Source organism: Drosophila innubila, assembly GCF_004354385.1.
Source record: "Drosophila innubila isolate TH190305 chromosome 2R unlocalized genomic scaffold, UK_Dinn_1.0 1_C_2R, whole genome shotgun sequence".
Taxonomy (NCBI): Eukaryota; Metazoa; Arthropoda; class Insecta; order Diptera; family Drosophilidae; genus Drosophila; species Drosophila innubila.
The window spans coordinates 22,940,122-22,960,374 of NW_022995374.1; the positions used below are offsets into that span (position 1 = coordinate 22,940,122).

Consider the following 20,253-nt stretch of genomic DNA (forward strand, 5'->3'; position numbering starts at 1 on the left):
CGACCCCCTACTCCGCGCTGCTGTCTGTTATTTATGGCAATGTGGCAAGCTGCCAGGCACCGAAAGGCAACAAAAGAGGGTTGCACAACGGCACTATGCAAAAAAACAAGAAAGGGATCATCAGAGGACAACGCGATGGTCAACAAATGCAAAATTATGGAAATGCATATGAAAAAAATTTCCAAAGTATTTTAACTAAAACTAAATACAAATGACTTCACAACATGCTCCACAGTGTATTCTAATATTGATAACTGAATGAACTACAAGAAGATACTATAAATACTAAATATTATAGGATGGATCGAATTTAATGACACTAACTAGGTAAACTAGGCTATAATAACGGACAAACTATAGTATCAGCTGCTATGAAAAGCAAAATAAAAATAATATGAAATTAGCTTAAAAAATGAAGCAGAGTAAAATACACGTAACCAAAATACGTCAGTTCCCAAGACAATTTCATAAAACCATTTTTATAAATGTCAAAGTAGTATTCAGAATAAAACGAGATTAAAGATTTGCCACTTTTCGCTCTAGATTCGATAATCAGATAACATTACGCTCTAGATTTTTCCAAGAAATTTCTACTTTCATTCAGTAAATTGAGTTTCTTTTAACTTTATGCCGCTTAACTAGTTGACCCCTAAGGTCCTGGGCAACATATTCAAAAATAATCGCATAAAAAAACTTCAAAATATTATGTCTGCCTATGCAAAATAATAAAAAGAACCCAAGTTTTTCTCACATCTCGCCCACTTGACCTTGTCAGCGACCCAGGACATTAAAAAAACATTCTCGAGAACAGCAAAAAATTAAAAGTTATCATTTAAAGTAGTGCGGAAAATGTAGAGTGCGAAGAAAGGGACGACTCCCCGGACAGGGACCAGGATAGGGAAACATTCACACGCCGCAGGAGATCGGACATTGCCAAATCATATGCAAAGCCATGGACTATTCGCCATTCTTGGTGGTCACGGGTTCGAGCCTCTGTTGCATTGTATTTCCGCCCAGAAGACGTTGCGAATCTCCTCACACTCTCCCTGCTTTCCCCTTATCCTTGCTGACAAGCACACAATGGGCTCAAATTTTTGCATAAAGCCGCCGCTATGCATTATGCAAAAAATTTATATTTATGTATGTCTATGCAACTGCATAACTCGACTACCTAGATGGAACAAAATAAGCATGTTGAGCTGTAGACGTCGTCCATTTCTCATGACGTTGCATTTTCCACGCCTGCTCCGTTTAATTAGAACAAACAATGCCAGTCCCAAGACGCAGACTCTCTTTATTTTTATTTTCGTAAATTTTGCAAGTAACCCCGCTTCGAGATCCTGCACCGTTAAACTGTTTACTTAACCCGAAAGGAATGCAGAAGGTCCTGTCAGTGTGGGTGGCTTAAAAAAACAACACTCAGACAGTGCAATTATGAGTGTTCGGCCCCGTTAATTTGCTGGCTTTAATCCTTTTTGGTAAAGTCATTCGTGCGTTGAAAATTTCACCAGCTCATGCTTCATAATTGTACGATCAGAGTAGGAATAGAAATGGAAATAGAAAAAGGAATAGGAATTAGGGACTGACATTGGTAGAAACAAAGTAAAATGGGTTCTCAAGACAGAAGGATTCAATTTCGACAAGTAATGCACTTGATTTGAGTCCTGGCGATCTACTTACACTGGGGGATTAGACAGCAATTTCAGACGCTCAATTTTGCTCTCAGGTGAGTTATGGAGACAGGTACACAGGACGAAATCGTTGTTGGAGAACACCCATATAGTCTTAAATGTGAATATACATTCTACTTTTACTATTCTTCCTTAAATGCTGGATATTTATTTTTGATCGTTGATATCTGTCTTTAAATACATATATAGAAAATTTATAAAATGCTTGCAGAGCAATGAATTATGGGAAAGACTATAAAAAAAGATATGTATAAAACTCATATACAAACATACACACATATGTACTTACATAAATTTATAACTGCATCCAATTTGGTTACAATTATTCACAATCAGTGCACTTAATTAGTATTATAGAAGACTTTTATGTGTACAGAAACACAACAATCTCTTATTTGTATTTAATTCGGCTTTCATTCAAATGAACAGTCTGGTTCATTTAGCAAACTTAACCAACACTGGTCAGTAAACAAACAAGCTTCTTGTTTACATCCGCGATTGCTGTATTTTTTTTTTTTTTTGTTTATTAAGAACAAAAGCATTATTGAGATGAACACAACACATTCATCGGGATCGGATGCGTCTGGAGAGGAGTCGGACTTGACGGCAGCTTTTAACACGGCACAAATAAATGCCACACATCGACGCAGCTCTACAATAAATGAGCCGGATGAGTTTGACTTGACGGCAGCTATTAACACGGCACAAATAAATGCCACACATCGACGCAGCTCAAGGATAAATGAGCAAGCCACAGTAAGTGAGCACGATCAATCAGATGCAGAGGAAGGTGCAATTGTAGAGCCAGTTGAGGAAAATGGCAATGCACGAGAAGAAGTGCCGCCACCTAGGAACACCCGTCCAAGACGCCGTAAGCAGCGGCATCCTTTGAGTCGGGCGCAAGCACTCGCACTTGAAATACGTAAGCTACAGTTGAGTCCAAATTATATGATACCGCGTTTGTGTTTTGGTCGTGTCGTGCGTGAGTTGTTGATAAGTCACGGCACCGATTCATCCATACGCATTACCATGTCAGCTTTGGAAGCATTGCAGACGGCATCTGAAATGTACCTAACACAACGCTTTCAGGACGCCTACATGTTGACCATGCATCGAGGTCGTGTAACGCTGGAAAACCGAGACATGGCCCTAATGGCCTACATGTGCTCCAAGTTTGGACACCTGTAAACTTCGACTGTAAGTCGTTTATTAATATGATATTCTTATTGCATTAATATTTATGATTTTATTGTTTTCAGATTTGCCAACAAACTAACCAGATCTTCATTAATTGTGTAATTGTGTCCTAGAAGAATACTTTTGATTTCGATTTGAACAGTAATTTAATTTCCTTAATTTTGTAATTATTAAGAATTCTTAGTATTAAGTATATATATTCTGTATACGTAAGAATAGTGATTAATTTTAATTTAAGCATCAAAGAATTTGACGACATTATTTGCGTACTTAGAACTTTACTTAACTTTTTATTGGAGTGGACAAAATTCACATGCCATTTAATAGAAGCGAAGAAAAATGGTTCAAATAAATTTTAATATATTATAAACAAAAGATGAAAAAAAATTTAACTTGCTATGCATTGAATGCAAAATGTTTGATTCAACTTGCTTGATATTTGTACTTATTTTGTACCCAAAAATACATTATTATCTAAAGAAAAGCCGATCAAAATATTGAAATAACTATGTACATCAAACGTAAGTCATGTACGTCATTATAATTTATAAGTAATCGGGTTTATTTTACAATCGAATAGGACCATTTCAAAAACATAATCAGTTTACTGTAATGTTATGGTAGTGAGTGTTACTTGTTTACAATATGTGTTAAAAACTTTAAGCTCACATAATTTTGTACCAATGATAAAAAATAAACCAGTTTTGGTATAATTGTACCCTAATTTTATTGAACAATCGGCTTAAAAAAGCCTGATTTGGCAGCATTGTCTTAGGGATGCATTAATTTCATCGCGATAAGACAATCGATAGTTGTATTATCGATCGATTGTATTTTTATCGCCAAAATTGAGGCTCAACGTGGCAAGCTGCTGATTGTGTATTATTGTATTTATTGAGCTGAGTAAAAAGAGAGACAAAAGTAGAACCACAACCAATTTCTCCAATTGATGCCCGTCTCGCTTCCATAGATGACGAGCGGGATCCCTAAGACGTCGTAAAGCAAGTGGAGACGCAAGCACGGAATTAATGCATTCCACACGGCGAAAGGGCATCCTAAAGTCTGCCACCACCGCTAGGGTGGGTAATCCCCTTTAAGGAATTAAAATGTGTGTAATAAGGAAGGTAACTGGATACCGAACGCAGATCAAGTTTGTTTTTATGTTTGGTTCGGACTACTATATCATATAGCTGTCATAAGAACGATTGGTAGAAAATTAAGTTTTAGTATAAACTACTCCTTTCATTTTTTTTAAATATCTCAACAATCTGGCGGCAAAAGCACCTGGTCTGGTCTTAATCATTCTGTTCAAATTTGGCTCGAATCGGTCCACAATATCAAATACTTTAACTGCCAAAGGAACGCATGGTCAAAAAAAGTTTTGGCAAGGAAAACTTTTTTGTTTCTTCAGATATCTGAACAATTTGGTCAAATTTGGCTTAAATCCTTTCACTATATCGTATGGCTGTCAAAGGAAGGATTGATGGAAGGAACGACGTGTGTTTAAAAGATTTATAAACTCAGGAAAAGCTATCTTTTTTTCGTTTAAGCTTATAGCTTTAAGCTTTATAGGTATAATATGTTACTTTTCAATCTATTCTTTTTTAGATAATATTTTTACTGTGAAAGTCCCAGAAACATTGCTATTTTTTGTTCATATGCTGTGTATCATTCGATCGCACACTGTCTCCAGCCAGACTCAACTCTGTTTAGCTTTTCTACCCAATCCAATCATTCATTTGCATCGCACAGTCAAGTCAGCAGAAAGAGCAAAACTTTTGCCCCAAGTGATTACTCAATTTAAATGGCAACAGCTTCGCCAAGTTTTGTCTCTTGTACTCGTATGCTAAAACAAGAAAAGAAACCCCGAACAAATCGAATCTACTACAATAAGAATAAGATGCTAATGCATGTGCTCCCAAATGACATGAGGAAAATGGCTGCGGTTGAGTGTCGTTCTTTGACTTTTCTTTGATTGGGGTGTGTGCGTGTGTGGGTTTAGTGTTAATATTTTTATTTACACCCTTATAATGTTGTCCACACACACACACACTTACACACTCACGTCCCACAGCCATCCGCCTTCTAATCTAATGCACACAATCGAAATTTGCCTAAAAAAAAGGCCACACCTCGCGGGAGGCTGGACGCTGGACTTGACTCACTAGGTCGTCCTGTCGCAGATAAAAGCATTATGGGCTAACTTTAACGCCACATCTTCTCTGCCACATATAAGTCTATTACATAGATCATTTATTACACGACCAGAGCCAGAGACTTTTTGGGTGTTGACGGCAACGTGTGTTTCTAATGTGATTTTTTATTTGCCTGCACGCCGCACAAGCATTCTCTAATATGGTCTTTTACCCTCAGTATTTTTTAGCCTTCGCCATCATCTTATCAATACGGATTCATCGCGCCTAGTCCTTGGGTTTGTTTTCGTTATTCCACGATTGCTCAATTTTCTAGACATCTTGGCAATTGTTCAAGCTGAGCTGTGAATATTAGGAATGATTCAATTTTTGTAAAGAACTTACAGTTTCTAGTTTAAGAGCATCAACAAAACTTTAGGGTTTAAAAATTAATCTTTAGAAATTTTACAAAATGTTTAAGATTAAATATGAAATGTGAACCTTATAAGAAATCTTAATTTTCTACAACCTAACAGAGTGCTTTTGATTTTCAACAAATTGAAGCTGGACAGAGAAATTTAACTTGAATAATTGCCGAACATATTTTATACTGTTTTATGTAATCCAACTAAGCTGGAGCACGCATTATTTACTTATTTTTTACATTATTTACTTATGGTAAATATAAATTGGTTGAAAACGTTTAAATATTTCAACTAAATGTATAATTATAAAACGAAGCTTTAAAAATAATATAGTAGTTGATTAAAAAATTAATTGAATATTCACAACACTTATTAGGATTATTTAACATATCCAGCGACACTTTTAAAATTAGTTTGGACTAATTTTTAAAATTCCAATAGATTGAATGTACACTTCTAATCAACTATCCCTTGAGTATTTTGCAGCAATCACTAAGAAGTCTGGTTTTAGTTGCCGCAAGCACAACTGTACAACCCCCTCTCCCACTCCACAGTCAAATTCTAATCAAACTGTCAACATACGAAAGAAAACACAAGAGCAAAAGTCCTAACCCAAGTGGCCAATGTTCCTCCAATATCCGAATACCCGCCTCTCGTTAGCCACGACATTTGAGTGCGGCGAGTATCACAATTTGCTTGGACGGTTTTCTGTTGGTTGTACTTTTATACCCTTACAGAAGGTAATTTAATTTTACCACAAATGATGTAAATAATTTTTAAAATAAACGTACCGGATATACACTTATATTATTAATCAATAGTTTCTCAATTCGGAAGTTTTGTAACTTAAAAATAGAAAAGATCGTTCATTAAAGTAAATAGTTTACTAACTAATAACAATATTATAATATATAATAGTGAGGGTATTTAGTTTTGGCTTGCTCGAAATAGTTTTATTTCCTGTTTTTCCCTTATATTATAGTCAACTTAATTTTCTACTGGGAGCATATGCTAAAAAACGAATGGCCATGACTTCTTTATTTATTTATTTTTGTCTTTATTGTTGGTTGCTTATCAAAAGTCAAGTAAATATCTGCAGCTAAGAGATACAGATACACACATCCACTCGCTGATGATGTCGATGTCGCTGTATGTGATGCTCCCGTGAGATAGTTTGATTAATGGCCAAAAAGTATCCCAACATTTCGGGCTACAGTTTTGTATTTTGTAACGGGCCGCATTAGGATCCGAAGAGCAGTTAGAAAAACCGTTAATACACATGTGCATGAGTGGGTGTGAGTGGGTGTTGTGGACACTATTAGGCTTACACCCCAAATATAAACAAGAAACTTTGTTCTAGGCTCGTGTGTGGGTTTCCTTCATTTTTTTAAGGCCAAGTGGGCTGGGCATAAAAAGTTGCCTGTTTATAACGCGAAATCATCAACTTAACGTAACGCTTGATTTATGGGCATGTTCCAAAGCGGCAACGCTTACAAATGTATTGGTTCCGTTCAAATCTACTCAGCCAAAGGTCGTGGGTGAGAAGGGGCAAGGTTGTGGGGCGGGTGGTGTAGCTGACAGTTTGCGTTTGTCACGCGAAGGCATTTAACGGGTCGTCATTGTCGTCGGCATCGTTTTATTAATCAAAAATTCACATCAGTCGTCGCCAGGTGGCGTGTTTTGATGCGGCATTTTATTTAAATTGCTGGCAACGCCATGTTCTTTGATTGCCAGTCTGTCTATCTGTCTGGCAGACATTTGACAGGCGGAAAGGGTTCGCTATTGACTCATGACTTTTTGATTTTGCCCAAAAAATTGTGCCGCAACATGCAAACTGATGAAATTTTATGGGTGTCTGGATAGTTTCCTGGATCGGTTATGGTTTATTATAGCGATTTTTGTCATGGGTCATTGAGTAAACTTGCCAAATTGTTTATATTATTTTTGTAACAGTGTTAAAATATTGCTTACTTTGGATAAAAGCTTGTTTTAAAAATAATTTAATTTTTCAATGTTTAGGGAGAGACATTCGTGTTCTCGATTTAAAAAGACACCAACTTAAATCAAATTCTATAAATTTTTTTTAATAATCAACCTTCTTTCCAGATTCTTGTTTCATTTTTTATTATTTTTATATATAAAGTCGATTCTCTCATTGGTATTTCCTTCTGCATGTTGACCCGCACATACCCACATACAAGCTAACCCTTTAATTGCCATTCTGAGGAAATATGAAACGGCTAAAATGTAATCAAACTAACCCTACTCATATGATCTGTTCCAAACACAACACACAACAATATATCACATGACATATAACAATAAGAGAGATACATAGCAGTTAACAGTTCTATTTTTTCGGAAATATAACCCTTGAGCTAGGGAAAATTGGTAAATGGGCAAATTGTGGACTTCCGTTGGGTTTCGATGAACAAACAAACAAACAATATTCCTATTAAATTCAAATTACAAGCCTGAACAGTTGGCGCCCCCACACAAACACACACACACACACACACACACTTAAGGGTTAGACTGACCGAGCCCCTGACCACTTGAACTTTTAACCCTTAACCCTTAAAAGACTTGCGTGAACCGTGAGAGACCAGCATATGACGCCTACAATGCCATATTTTTGATTGTTTTCCAAGCAATTAAGGTGTAGAAATTTGTCTAATCGTGGGCGGGATGAATTACGGTCTGCGAAGAGTATGCTTCTAATGGCTTTGTTGACGCGCTATAATTTGAGGGAAGGGTTCACTGTAACAGCTGGGATATAGATTAAATGTTGCGTCGAACGTTGATAGTTCGTATCTTCCTATTGAGTTTTCTACACTTATCTCCAAATATATTATTTATTTGGAAAAGTCGAAAAGAACTTTAAGTTAAAGCGGAAACAACTTCTTCTGCACACACGTGCCACATGAGAACTACTCGTAAGTTGAAACAACTCGCAACATCACGCATCCATAGTGGACCCTCATCTGCATGCGTTACGCATAAATTTTAACCCAGAAATACGTCCGACAGCTGCCTCCGCCCATCCCCATCTATAATGTACAGCCAGGAAGCTCGACAGCTTCCGTTGTGTCTCTCTTCTTTTTTTACTGGTCGCCCACTTTACCCCATCTTATATACATAAATATTATGCCATCTCTTTATAGATACTCAATGGCGAAAGAGTTTCTTATCGTAATGCGAGGCCTATAAAAAGTATTAGGGAAGTGCCTCGTTCTTGTGGGCGTGCATACATACAAAATGGCTGTCATAATTTCTGTTCTCTAAAAATTATGTGGAGCGAGTTGGACACTGAAAGAAATTTATTCGAATTTCAGAATAAAGCTGAAAAGAAGATATAAATGAAATAAAATATTTTTGGTTTAGGAAAATATTAAAATGTATATATTAAAGCACATTTATCAGATATTTGAGTATTATATTTCTTCAACTTAAAATTAAAGCTTGGAACTCTGATAACTTTGACAAATCTTTATTGATTTTGATGATCAAGAAAGAAAAAAGATTTTAATGATGACAATAAAATTTAAAAAAAATATCAATTGAAAACAAATATAAACTCAATTTGTTAGTCGAAAAAGGAGATATTTGATTTAGAAGAGAGGCTTGATAAAAATTAAATGAAAAAAATCAATTGAAAACAATTATAAACTCAATTTGATTTTTAGTTCGTTAGTCGACAAAGCCTTTTAACGCTTTTAGGATATATTTGATTTAGATATGAGACTTGTAAAGTTTTCAATTGATACTCAAAAGATACCAATCCAAATTGTTTCAGTCTTCAGTCTTTATAAAGTCAAACTGATTCGTAGCATAACAACTAATTGTACAGAACAAGGTCGAAAAGTTTGGCTTTTGTGGAAACACCCTCAACATGAGACACCCTCTGGCTGGATGTGGCCCAAAAATAACTCAGTCAAGTCATCTCGATATTAAAAAACAACACACAGCAACCAAACGACAGACATGCAACCCCAAAAGAAAATGTTGGGGGGCAATCCAATCCCAAACGGCAGGCAGGCCGACAGTCTCTTTTCCACATACGTGCCCGTCCCAGATATACAGATACAGCTACAGCTACGGTGAGACTCCATCCACGTTGAGCATGAGCACATAAAAAATGAAAATGTCAAAAAATTCCGCACTTGGTTAAAAAAGCAGAGCGCAGAGTGAAAGATACAAAGCGAGATACAAAAGCATCCCAAAGATACACACAATGCTGAAGCTACATGTGGTAGTTAGTGGATGAGGAGGGAGGGGAAGAGAAAGAGGAAAGCAGCATGCCAATGGCAAAGTCAAAGATGGCGTCGTCTGCGGGAGTTGCCACCCCTTTAATTCTCGTTCGGTCTTTGCTGCCAATGGGGAAACACAGACTGATTAGCATATGAGTAAGTGTACATGTGATACTACAAAATGGCGTCTCTGGACCTGATGAGCTGTTGCTATCGATAGATTTGCCACAATTGTTGTGGTCAGCACTTGACCAGACAATCGTCTGGCATTCTGAGGAACATATGGCCGAGGACATCTTGCATAATCATTGTTTATAAGTCTGTCAACTGCGTGTGTATCTTAAGGATCTACAGTAGCTGCGAGGGTTCAACTGAGCGCGCGCCATCATGCATAATCTTTTGAGCACACCTTGAGCCCAAAAAAGGGACAGTATTTGATTAAGGATTGCCAAGGATGGCAAGGATGCAATGATTGCATCGAAATTGCAATAGAATTTCAAGAAGCAAAACGAGTTCTCTCAAAACAACAGCTGCCTGTCTTTGTGTGTGGTGTATGCAGAACGGAACAGAATGCCATACAATTGAGTACAGGGTATCAGGTAACATTCGATTTGTTTATTTATTTTCTTTAAGGTATTTGCATTGCAGAGTGAAAGTAATTGCTTCAACTGCCACGGGGTTACTTAAACAACAAGATTTCATAAGTTAAGATCCACGCGAATCTTTTCTTTTATAACTTAAGTTTATAGAGCAGAACGAAAATATTAAGCAAAGTATTGTTTACCATTAATGACAAACATTATATCATAGCTGAAATCCAGCTAGAAAAATGAGTATTAATCACTTTTCAAGCAATTTTCCCCCGTTTTCTTGGAATATAGTTGCTCAACCTGACCATGGAAAAAGAGAAAGAAAACAAAAAGTCTGCAAACAATATTGAATGGTCTTACCCTACAAATAGGAGCACAAATATAGCTGCCACACCCAGTCTGGGCACATCCTTTTTGCCCTTTGGCAACTTATCAAATCGCCAACAATATCTGAAAATGCCAATAAATCAAAACACCTACAAGAATGGGAATTCTTGGCAATGCATTGGTTAAAAGGTTAAGGAGCTCACAAATAGGGGTAAGCAGTCAGAGATTGAGCATAAAAAATCGAATAGCGATAAATCCTGGCAAACAAACTCACGGACAGCCAACACACACACAAAAGGACATGAAGCACCATTAAAAAATGGTTAAAGAAAAGAATTTGAGAAAAAAGAGAAGAAGAGGTCTCAGCTCGAATTTATAGGGTTACATTAGGTGCGAAGACGCTCGGAACCTAACAATGCGCAATAGTCTGGGGATCCTTAGGGGAGAGCGGGTCAAATGCAACGAAGGGTAGCCCAACAATGTGGCCCTAAGTTCACCGCAAGGATCTTCGTTAAAGGGCAAAAGGGTTTCCCATTCAATTTCTTCGTATGTGCGTAATAAAAGTCACCTTGTCGAATCGAAAGGGGAAAGGATAATGCTTAAGGATAACATAAAAGTGCGTATAAATCGTAGGTGTTAAAATAGATGCGACAAATGAATGCACAGCGGGAAGATTGTCGAAACAAGGATAAAGAACTGGAAAAACTTGCTCTCAATCCTTGAAATCCTTTCGAATGCCTATAAACTAAACCAACTTTCAAAACACTGAAAAAATTGGGTTGTAGAATGAAATATTTGTATTTTACCTTTGGAAATTTCATAATTTATTTTAAAATCAACTATGAAAACACTTTGATTTAACTTAAAACATTCTTAAATATCAAAGTTAATATAAGTATGCTAAAACCAAAAGCGATACACTTAAAAATGTAATAATGTATTGTTAAAATTCAAAAAGTCAATTTAATTTCATCTTATTATATTTTACGGTTTTGTTCAATTTAAATTCGATAAATCATCCCCAAACTTCTTTAGTGTAATACTGGAAGTACAAATATTTGAATAAAAACAGGGTCAGTAAATATTATTTACTAAATAATGATTATTTTGTTGTTGTTGAAATATACCAATATTTTTACTAAGGGTAATCTATGCAATTTCACTTAATCTTAAAATTTATGATTATTATTATTTTGCTCATGAAATATTCATAATTTTTTAGTTTTATTTTTTTGCTCAAAAGTTAAATAATAAAACTCATAGAATAATGATAATGTCTTGAATTTTATAATAAAGCATATTGATTACAGTCCCTGAATCAAAGTGTAAATAGTGTCATTTACATTGAATTTTCTCTCTGTGTAGCATTGTTCACATGTTTAACAAAACATTTCAAGTCTTTTGTTCTGCCGACTAATTATGGAAAGTATAACCCAAAGCTTAAACTGGACCTTCCTTCCTTAGGGGCATCTAATGAGCAGCAACTGAGACAGAGAACTGCAAAACCCGTCGCATGGGCATTGATTAGCAAGGTAAACAGTGGCATTAGGCAGCTAATAGAACACGCCTCGATGAGCAGCATAAAGACCGAAGTGCAACTGAAGACCAGCTTGTAAAATCCAGCGGTCCAGATCACAGGATAACCCGGCTAACGGCTAATCCTACGAAGCGTTCAGAGTTTGCAAACAGTTTGGCTAATTTGCAGCCCACGGTTACACCTACCACATCGAGGGAGAGATGCAAATGTTGCGGCATATTTGTTTTTGAAATGCAAAACTGTTTCCTGGAAGGGATTAGACAACATTAGACGATTCTGACACTGACACCACCGAGTCCAGCAGGCGACTAAGGGTTAAGCGGATTGTCTAAGCCAAGTGCCGAAGTTTTGCTAACAAATGAAATTGGCACGGATTTTGGGCCATTGCTGTAAACTGAGCTGCCACACATATCAAGTTGATCCTTGCCTAGGACCAGCTACAGGCAGGACTACAAGGACTACAACATCTCAGCCGTGTTCCAGCGATAAAAGTAAATTCAGTTAAGTGGCCATTAGGCGGCTTTGCTGGGAGCTTACCTGGCTGCTCCACATAAAAACTGCTTAATTCGTATTAAAATGCGTGCCTGGAAGAAAAATTCAGTTGCAAATTATTTGAAATGCTGTTCTTGTTGGAGCTTAAGGTCATATGAAAATTTGTACGGCAAGTTAAGCTGTGGCATAAAATGCAACAACTGCCCCTTCCCCAGCACACAAGAACATACAGTCATATTTGCTGCTGTCAGTCGGAGTTAAGGACATATTGCGACACATGTCGAGGTCCTTGTACTGTCTCAGTCTCACTCTCTGTCTCCATCCCCTTTCCTTTTACTAGACAGCCAACTAACTCATAAATTTTTTATCCATACACGCAGCTAGAAACAGCTACCTAGTTATTGTTTTTTATGAGCTGCGACAATTGTACGCCCACAACACGACAGTCTAGCGAAAGAGACAGAAACAGTTAGAGGGAGAGGGAGAGGGAGAGGGAAAGGGAGAGCGACAGGACGACGCCTTGACAGATAAGAACGGAGACAATACACAAATATGTGTCACTGTTATGAGTTAGCATCCTTTGCCAGACTGTTTCCCGGAATACCGTTGCACAGGGATTTCCTGTGCCACTCTCAACACGTGCAAGTGTCCTGCGTCGTGTGAGAGTGTTTTTAATTACTTTGGAGTAGCTCACTCCAAACTCAAAAGACAATCAAATTAGGAAATATTTGACAGAGCTCTTTTTTGGGGCATATTTTAGGACCATACACAATTAATGGAATTTTCTATATTTCGATTCTGATATTCATTCTGCTCCCTGTTTGTGTGTCAAAACAAAATCAAAATTTCTATATTAATCAGTCAATTTGACTAAAATAATTTTACTTAATCACATGCCAAATTTGATATTTTTACAATATATTCAAACTCTACCGCTAAATAAGATTAATTTTAAAATAAAAAAAAATAAACTGGCCCTATCAGTTATTAATAAAACACGAAAGCTTAAGTTTTTATTACATACAGTCATAACTATGTTGGGAATTATGTTACGACATCATTCCTTATAAATTTTTTTATTTTATGGTTAATTGATGTTTGATGTTATTTTTCTTAAATATTTTCTGATTTCTGATCGTGAACCACGATGACTTACATTTTTATAAATTTTTAATTCCTTATACCAAGGGCCTCTCATCAATTGAAAAATTACGCATGCGAGGAGAAATCCAAAATAAAGTCTTAAAATATTTGAACATGAGGTAGAAACACAAAATAAATAGTTCATATTTATATTTATTTGCACTGAAATTTCATATAATTTAATTCCTATGTACATAAGGAAGAAAACATGATGTTCTATAATACAATTTCTATATTTATTAAAATCAAAAAGAACAAAGTAGCTTAAAGTTATATATTTACTCAGTGTTCCTATAAAATATAATTTTAATTTATTTTGAACGCATAAAATCGCAAATTTTATTGTTATCGAATTCTAAACTAAAAGAGTATTGCCTAAGTATAGGATATAAGGCATAGAAATGTTTTTCCTAGCAAAGAAACCTATCACACCGCTGCACTCGTATAGCGTTATTGGAGACACAGAGACTGAGGGAACTCAGCTGTAATCCTTTGCAACCTATGCAACATCAAAGTGCAGCAGCGCCTAAAGCCCCTAAGCCACCACCTACAAAACAAAGCGATTAGTTGAAATCCGCCGACAAAGAGATGTGGATCTGGAAATAACCGAAAGGGTGCATTGTTGCAAGGTGCCTAAGCGAGCGGCTTAGAGAGAGAGAGAGAGAGAGAGAGAGAGAGAGCGAGTGGTAAGAATAGGAGCACTTGGCAAGTCGATAACCACAACAAGGCAAAATATTTGTGCAAAATCGCAGCATTATAAAACCGCAAGAACAGCTGGAGCTTAATGTGAGACCAAGTGCAGTGAGCTGGAAGCCAGAGTCCTTAAGTTCCTTAAATTTAAAGCTTTGGTTGCCTGTGCCGAGTCAACAATGAGACAAATAAACAACTCACAGCTGGCGAGCGGCCATTGAAAAGCTGCAGCAAAGTTTTGCCAAGGGTTGAACCTGGCATAAGGGTTGTCATGTCGTGTTCGCATTTAACCCTTTTGTCTGTCGCCTGGCAGCCAATCGAAATGCGCCAGAAAAGTCTCTACGAGTTGATAAATGACTCGCTGGATATTTAAAACTTGTAAATGATGTGATGTACTGCTCAAAATATTTACGAGCAATGATTAGGATAGTCTACCCTTGGGGTAGACACATCCTGTCAAAGGATCAATGGACAAACACTCGACTCCGACTGCAGCTGCAGTGGATACTCAACCACTTGGACACCTTGCACTCTCAGCTCGAGTGTGACAGGATATGTTGGGTTATTAATGACACGATGCGCAATGTGAGTAGCGTGTGAAATATGAAAATAGAGCTCCATATAGGAAGCAACAGTAGCAGTAGCAGTGACTCTCAAACTAGACACTTACTGTGATTGTCAAACTGCATACAGAAAATCTAGGCAATAAATTTAGTTAATCTTAAATTCAGTAAGCAGTTATAAACTCAAAAAATATTGTAAAATTTATATAAATATGATAATATTTCCATAATAATAAAATGTTGATTGAAGTTTATTTACTGTTTAGTCGCAATTTATTCTTAAGTTGGGTTTTAATATTTATTAAAAAACTCTTATAAAATTTCAATCTAAAATTACTTTTATTCTTTTATGATTATTATTTAATAAAAATTGTATCCAAATTAAGATTGATCTTCAGTTAATTTTCAAATTTAATATTCGATTCATTTTCAACTCTAAAATAATCTAAGCTTCAAAACTATGGGCGAGTAAAAGTCTCAAATTGAGCTGAAAACTTCGTTTATCTTAAGCTGAGATAAAACTTATTTTATTTGTATGAATTAAATGAAACTTAACTTTTTCAACAACAGACTCTTTTTTGAGCTATTCGAGCGATAATTGCTTTAATTTTCAAAAGCGCCCGGCTGCCCAGGTAACCCAAAGCACTGTCCACACTAACACACACCCACACACACACATATATATATACACTCGGAGTCAGTATGAATGCCCCCAGCTTAAAGCTAATAAACTCCAAGGTACATGAAAGCGAATACCACGCAGTGGACTCATCCCAGCTCAAAAACAGCTCCAAAAGAACTGGCGCAAAAAAACATACACAAAAAAATAAAATGAAATATAAAAAAAAATAAAAAATAGTATACAACTGGAGAAAATAAGAAGAAGGAAGAGCGGAAAAATGAAAAATGAAAGCCCACTTTTCTTTTCATTAGAAGAAAAACGAGCAGCGGCAGGCAACACGCATTGTCCTAGCGAGAAAGGACATTCATTGAAAAAACAAGAAAATGCTTGCCTCCTCCTTCCATCGTAAGCTAAAACAAGCCGAATTCCTGGCGCCGTCCCCCTTTGCCTCCCGCAGCAGATGAAAGTTAACAAGGCATCAAATAACAGACGACTGCCTTAAAAGCAAAAGGGTATCCTAGCGACGACCCAAGGACCAAGCATCAGGACACAACACAACAAATGTCCGAAAGAAACAAAAACACACATATCACCAAAAAAATAAAAAAAAAAGCTTAAAATGAAATGGAGCGAGGCGGGGGCGGGGGCGGAATAGGCGTGGCCAGCTTATGCTTGGAAATTACCTGTAAGGATACATGCGTGTGTCACATGTCCTGTGCGGCATGTTGCGCCTGCAGTCTCAACTTGAAGCGATGTCAAGCAAAAAGAAGACAAGTTTGTCTCAATGAAAAACTCAACAACCTTAAAAAAAATATAATCAAAAATTGATAAACATTCTGCTTGATCGACCTGTTGACATTCTGTAAATCCTAAAAGAAATAATTGCGAAAGCACCATAATTTTTAATAGAAGTATTATTAGATTTTTAACTGGATTAAAGATATTTTAAAAACAAAATCTTGAGAATTCAATATCAAACGCAACCAAAAATTAAAGTCCTACAGTTTCTTATATTTTTTTTTATGTCGCATGTCGCTTTCTAGACTTTTTTGGATAAGAGTGTTAAGGACATTTTAAATTTTACAGAGTATTCTAGCAATCAGTCCCCAGTTTTGCTTGGCTCTTTGTAGGGTATGTATGCGTAAAAGGACATCCACGCGCACTTCAAACTGTCCATATGAACGTACTTGAAACGATCCAGAATCCCCCTTTCCTCTTCTTTAAGTACCTTCCTTTATCCTTCCCTTTCCACCGTTTCAACAAATTTTTATGAATCGCACTGCAGGCGAGTGCACTGATGTCCTTTTGGGGAGATGGAGCAACCAACAAAAAATTCATTAAAAAAATGTCAACGGCTATAAAAATAAAATCGAAATGTGCGCCGCGAGTTAATTTGTCGTTTGACTTCCTGTCAGCTGCCTGCAGGATAAACCATTTATCACACACACTCCACGTGAGTCCTGGCGCGCGACTTGACACTCACTTTTGGAGCCTTAATTTAGATATTCCCAATTTTAGTTAGATTTATAGTTAGATACTGCTTAACGTTGCAAGACAACTGGCAACAGTTTGAGAATGTCAGTTACTGATCTATTAAGCTTTTAAATCGAATATCTTTAAGAGTTACAACTATAACATTCAGTTAATCAATTAACTAAAAGAAACAATATATTTGATTATTTATTTATTACTTGTCAACTAAGAACATTTGATTAAAATAAAATATAAATTTGAAAAATATATTAAATTAAAAACTAAACTTTAAAATTAAAACTGAAATGATAAAGAAATAAACAAATTAATAATTTAAAAGTATAAAAAATTATCTAAAAAACAAACTAACATACATCCGGTTGCTAAATTCGTGTATATTCTTCATAAATATATTTTTTTTCTTTAAAAAAAATAACTATGAATTTACGTTTAAAAAGTTATTCCAAATGTAATTATTTGTTCATTTTTGAGCCTAAACAGTAAGTAATAATAAAAAAATTCAGTTATTTTTTGGAAAATGCGCTTATGCTTCTTTTTATTTTGTCACTTTTTTCGTCCTGCCGCCACTTAACTGTTTAAGAGATACTTTCTGCAAATTGTTAGCATTAAACTCGCAAATTCTTTGATGCTATGCGAGTCCTGAAGGATCGGAGTTTTTATAGTTATAGAGTGTGTAGCATATGTTGCATGCCGCACACACTTTCACTCGGAATACACGTATCCTTGGCATTTTGAATACAACTGAACACCTTAGAGTCGAGTGTGCTTAGCACTTGTTTGATTTCTCGCATGTCCTTTGAGTTGATGTTGCGCCAGATGTTGTTGTGGCATGCCGCACACACTTTCACTATGCATATCCTTTCGTCCTACCGCGTGATTATTACTCAGTCAAATGTGGCATTCGTTGCGCCTGCGCCAACGCCATAACCAAACGCATTTGCCATGCCACATAAATTTGTAATTAAAAGGACTGCCGAGCGGAGTTGAAGCTAAAGGAGAGTCGAAAGGATTCAACAAACGGTTTTGACCACGTCTAGCTCCGGACAGCGGGCGGTGCGGGGCAGCTGCCGCTTGGCATGCTGGTCAGTTGAACTGACCATAAATTACACAATTCCTCTGGCAGGACTCGCTTCACGCAATCCTTTGGCAACACTCCGCTGTTGTTGTTGTTGCTTTTGCAATTTTGCTTTGATTTCTCTTTGAGTGTGTGTGTGTGTGTGCCTGCAGTCAATAATTATTGTCCTGCATTGTCCTGTTTGCCCCTTGCTGCCATAATTTATTGTCCTTTTTTGCTGTTTGTCTTTCCCACGCAGACAGCGACGCCATTTGACGACTGACGTCTGGCTGCGTTTGTCCTTTTTGCCCAGTGTCCTTTTTTTCTATTTCTTTCTATCCTTTTTTTTTGGCCCAATGTTGCGTGTGTTCTATGCTTCTGGGAAGTGTCCGTTGGGCTAGCCGGTTGCATTTTACTGTTATCCTTGGAGCAGTATTGCCTGGAATATGGGCAATCCTTTTGCCAATACCTTGAACTATCCTTTCGGCTGGCTCCGCCCGCCTTCATCGTGATCCTTGTTAGCCCTTTTGATCATTTTGCCGACTGCTGGCCAAAACCTATAATTAAATCGACAGCCGCTGCATCCAGCTCCTAATTATCCTTTCACTTTAATTATCCACACACTTCCTAAGGATCAGCTAAAGGATGCTTGGTTTTCTAAATGGTTTCCGGACTTCCTTTGTGACAGCATAATTGCAGTTACAATAAACAAATGGTGTATCACACATTTACTAAAATATTTCCAACATTCAAAGCACATTCGAAATATTTAATCATTTTAAATTCGAATTTAAATTATCACATTCGAATTACAGTTTAGTGAACATTGTGCTTTGCTAGAAAATAACAGTTTAGAAGCCTTTGCGAAAACAACGCTGAGCGATTGGAAACCAAACGTGGTCGCAAATGTGACACAAGATGGCGCTGCGAGCTGAATTTTAATTTTCAGTAATGGAAATTGCAAAATGCAACAATATTGCAATAAATTATTATTTTGAAATTAATTCAAATTCCAAATTATATAAAATGAAGGGAAACATTTTAATGAAAGTTTGAAATATAAGTCGCCCCAAGAGGAGTGGTGAAAGAAATTTAAAAAATTTACAAAACTCTTACAAAAACTCTTTAAAAATTTAGAAACTTCTAGCTTCAGAATTAAGAAAAAATTAAAATAAAGGTATTTTTTCCAAGCTACTATTTTTGACATTTTATTTTAATTTGTATGACTGCCAGATCGAAAAATTAAGCTAGGTGGCAGTCTTTTAGCCCAGAACACAATAGTACTGGCAACTTTTTAGGGGAATAATGTCTGTTTCTGGCTGGAAAACATCTTAAAAGTATTTAATACGAGATGCTGCTTGAGGGAATTTGTAGGACATTTTCATTTGCTGAAATTCGTCTTCTTTTTCCCGGCAAACAAAAAGAGATGTTTTTGGCAGTAAATCATTCGGAAAATAGCTGCAATTACGATGAAAAATAGTTCAAATACTAGCCAACTTTCTTAGCACCGGCTAAAAAACAAAAAAAATTTTAGCTGCGCGCGTTTGCAGATGTTCAGTGAGGAGCAAATTGCTAATGAGGAGTAACGTCATTAAATTTTATACCTAAAATATACCATAACATCTGGTAATTATAATGTTTATAATTATATACATATATAATAATATAAATACTAAATTAACTAGAACGCGTTATGGGTCGGGTGTGGCCACACTGTCAAAATTAAAATTAACGTTAATGCAAATTTAAAAATGCAATAACTTTGAATTAAATGAATAATTTGATGAAAATTTAAATTTCGAAATTGGATAAAATTAAGGAAAGCATTTTAATGAAGGTTTGAAGCTCGTCACCTTAAGGGGAGAGAAGTTACAAATTTAATTTAAAAAAAAGCTTAATAATCGAAAAAATTCTAACAAAAACCCTTCAAAAATTTACAAAATTCTATATACAATATTAAGAAATAATTAAAAAAAAAGGTGAATTTTCTTGGGTGCAATCAAATTAGCAATTTTATTAAAATGGCCAAGCTGCCAGATCGGGAAA

General features: G+C 36.3%; 1 protein-coding gene across 1 annotated transcript; it reads left to right on the plus strand.

Moving 5' to 3' along the window:
• The first annotated feature begins 2,240 nt into the window (after window positions 1–2,240).
• On the plus strand, window positions 2,241–2,879 carry LOC117783786 (histone H3-like centromeric protein cid). Its single transcript, XM_034621331.1, has one exon. It carries the CDS (start codon window positions 2,241–2,243, stop codon window positions 2,877–2,879), a length of 639 nt encoding a protein of 212 aa, XP_034477222.1.
• The last annotated feature ends 17,374 nt before the right edge of the window (window positions 2,880–20,253 follow it).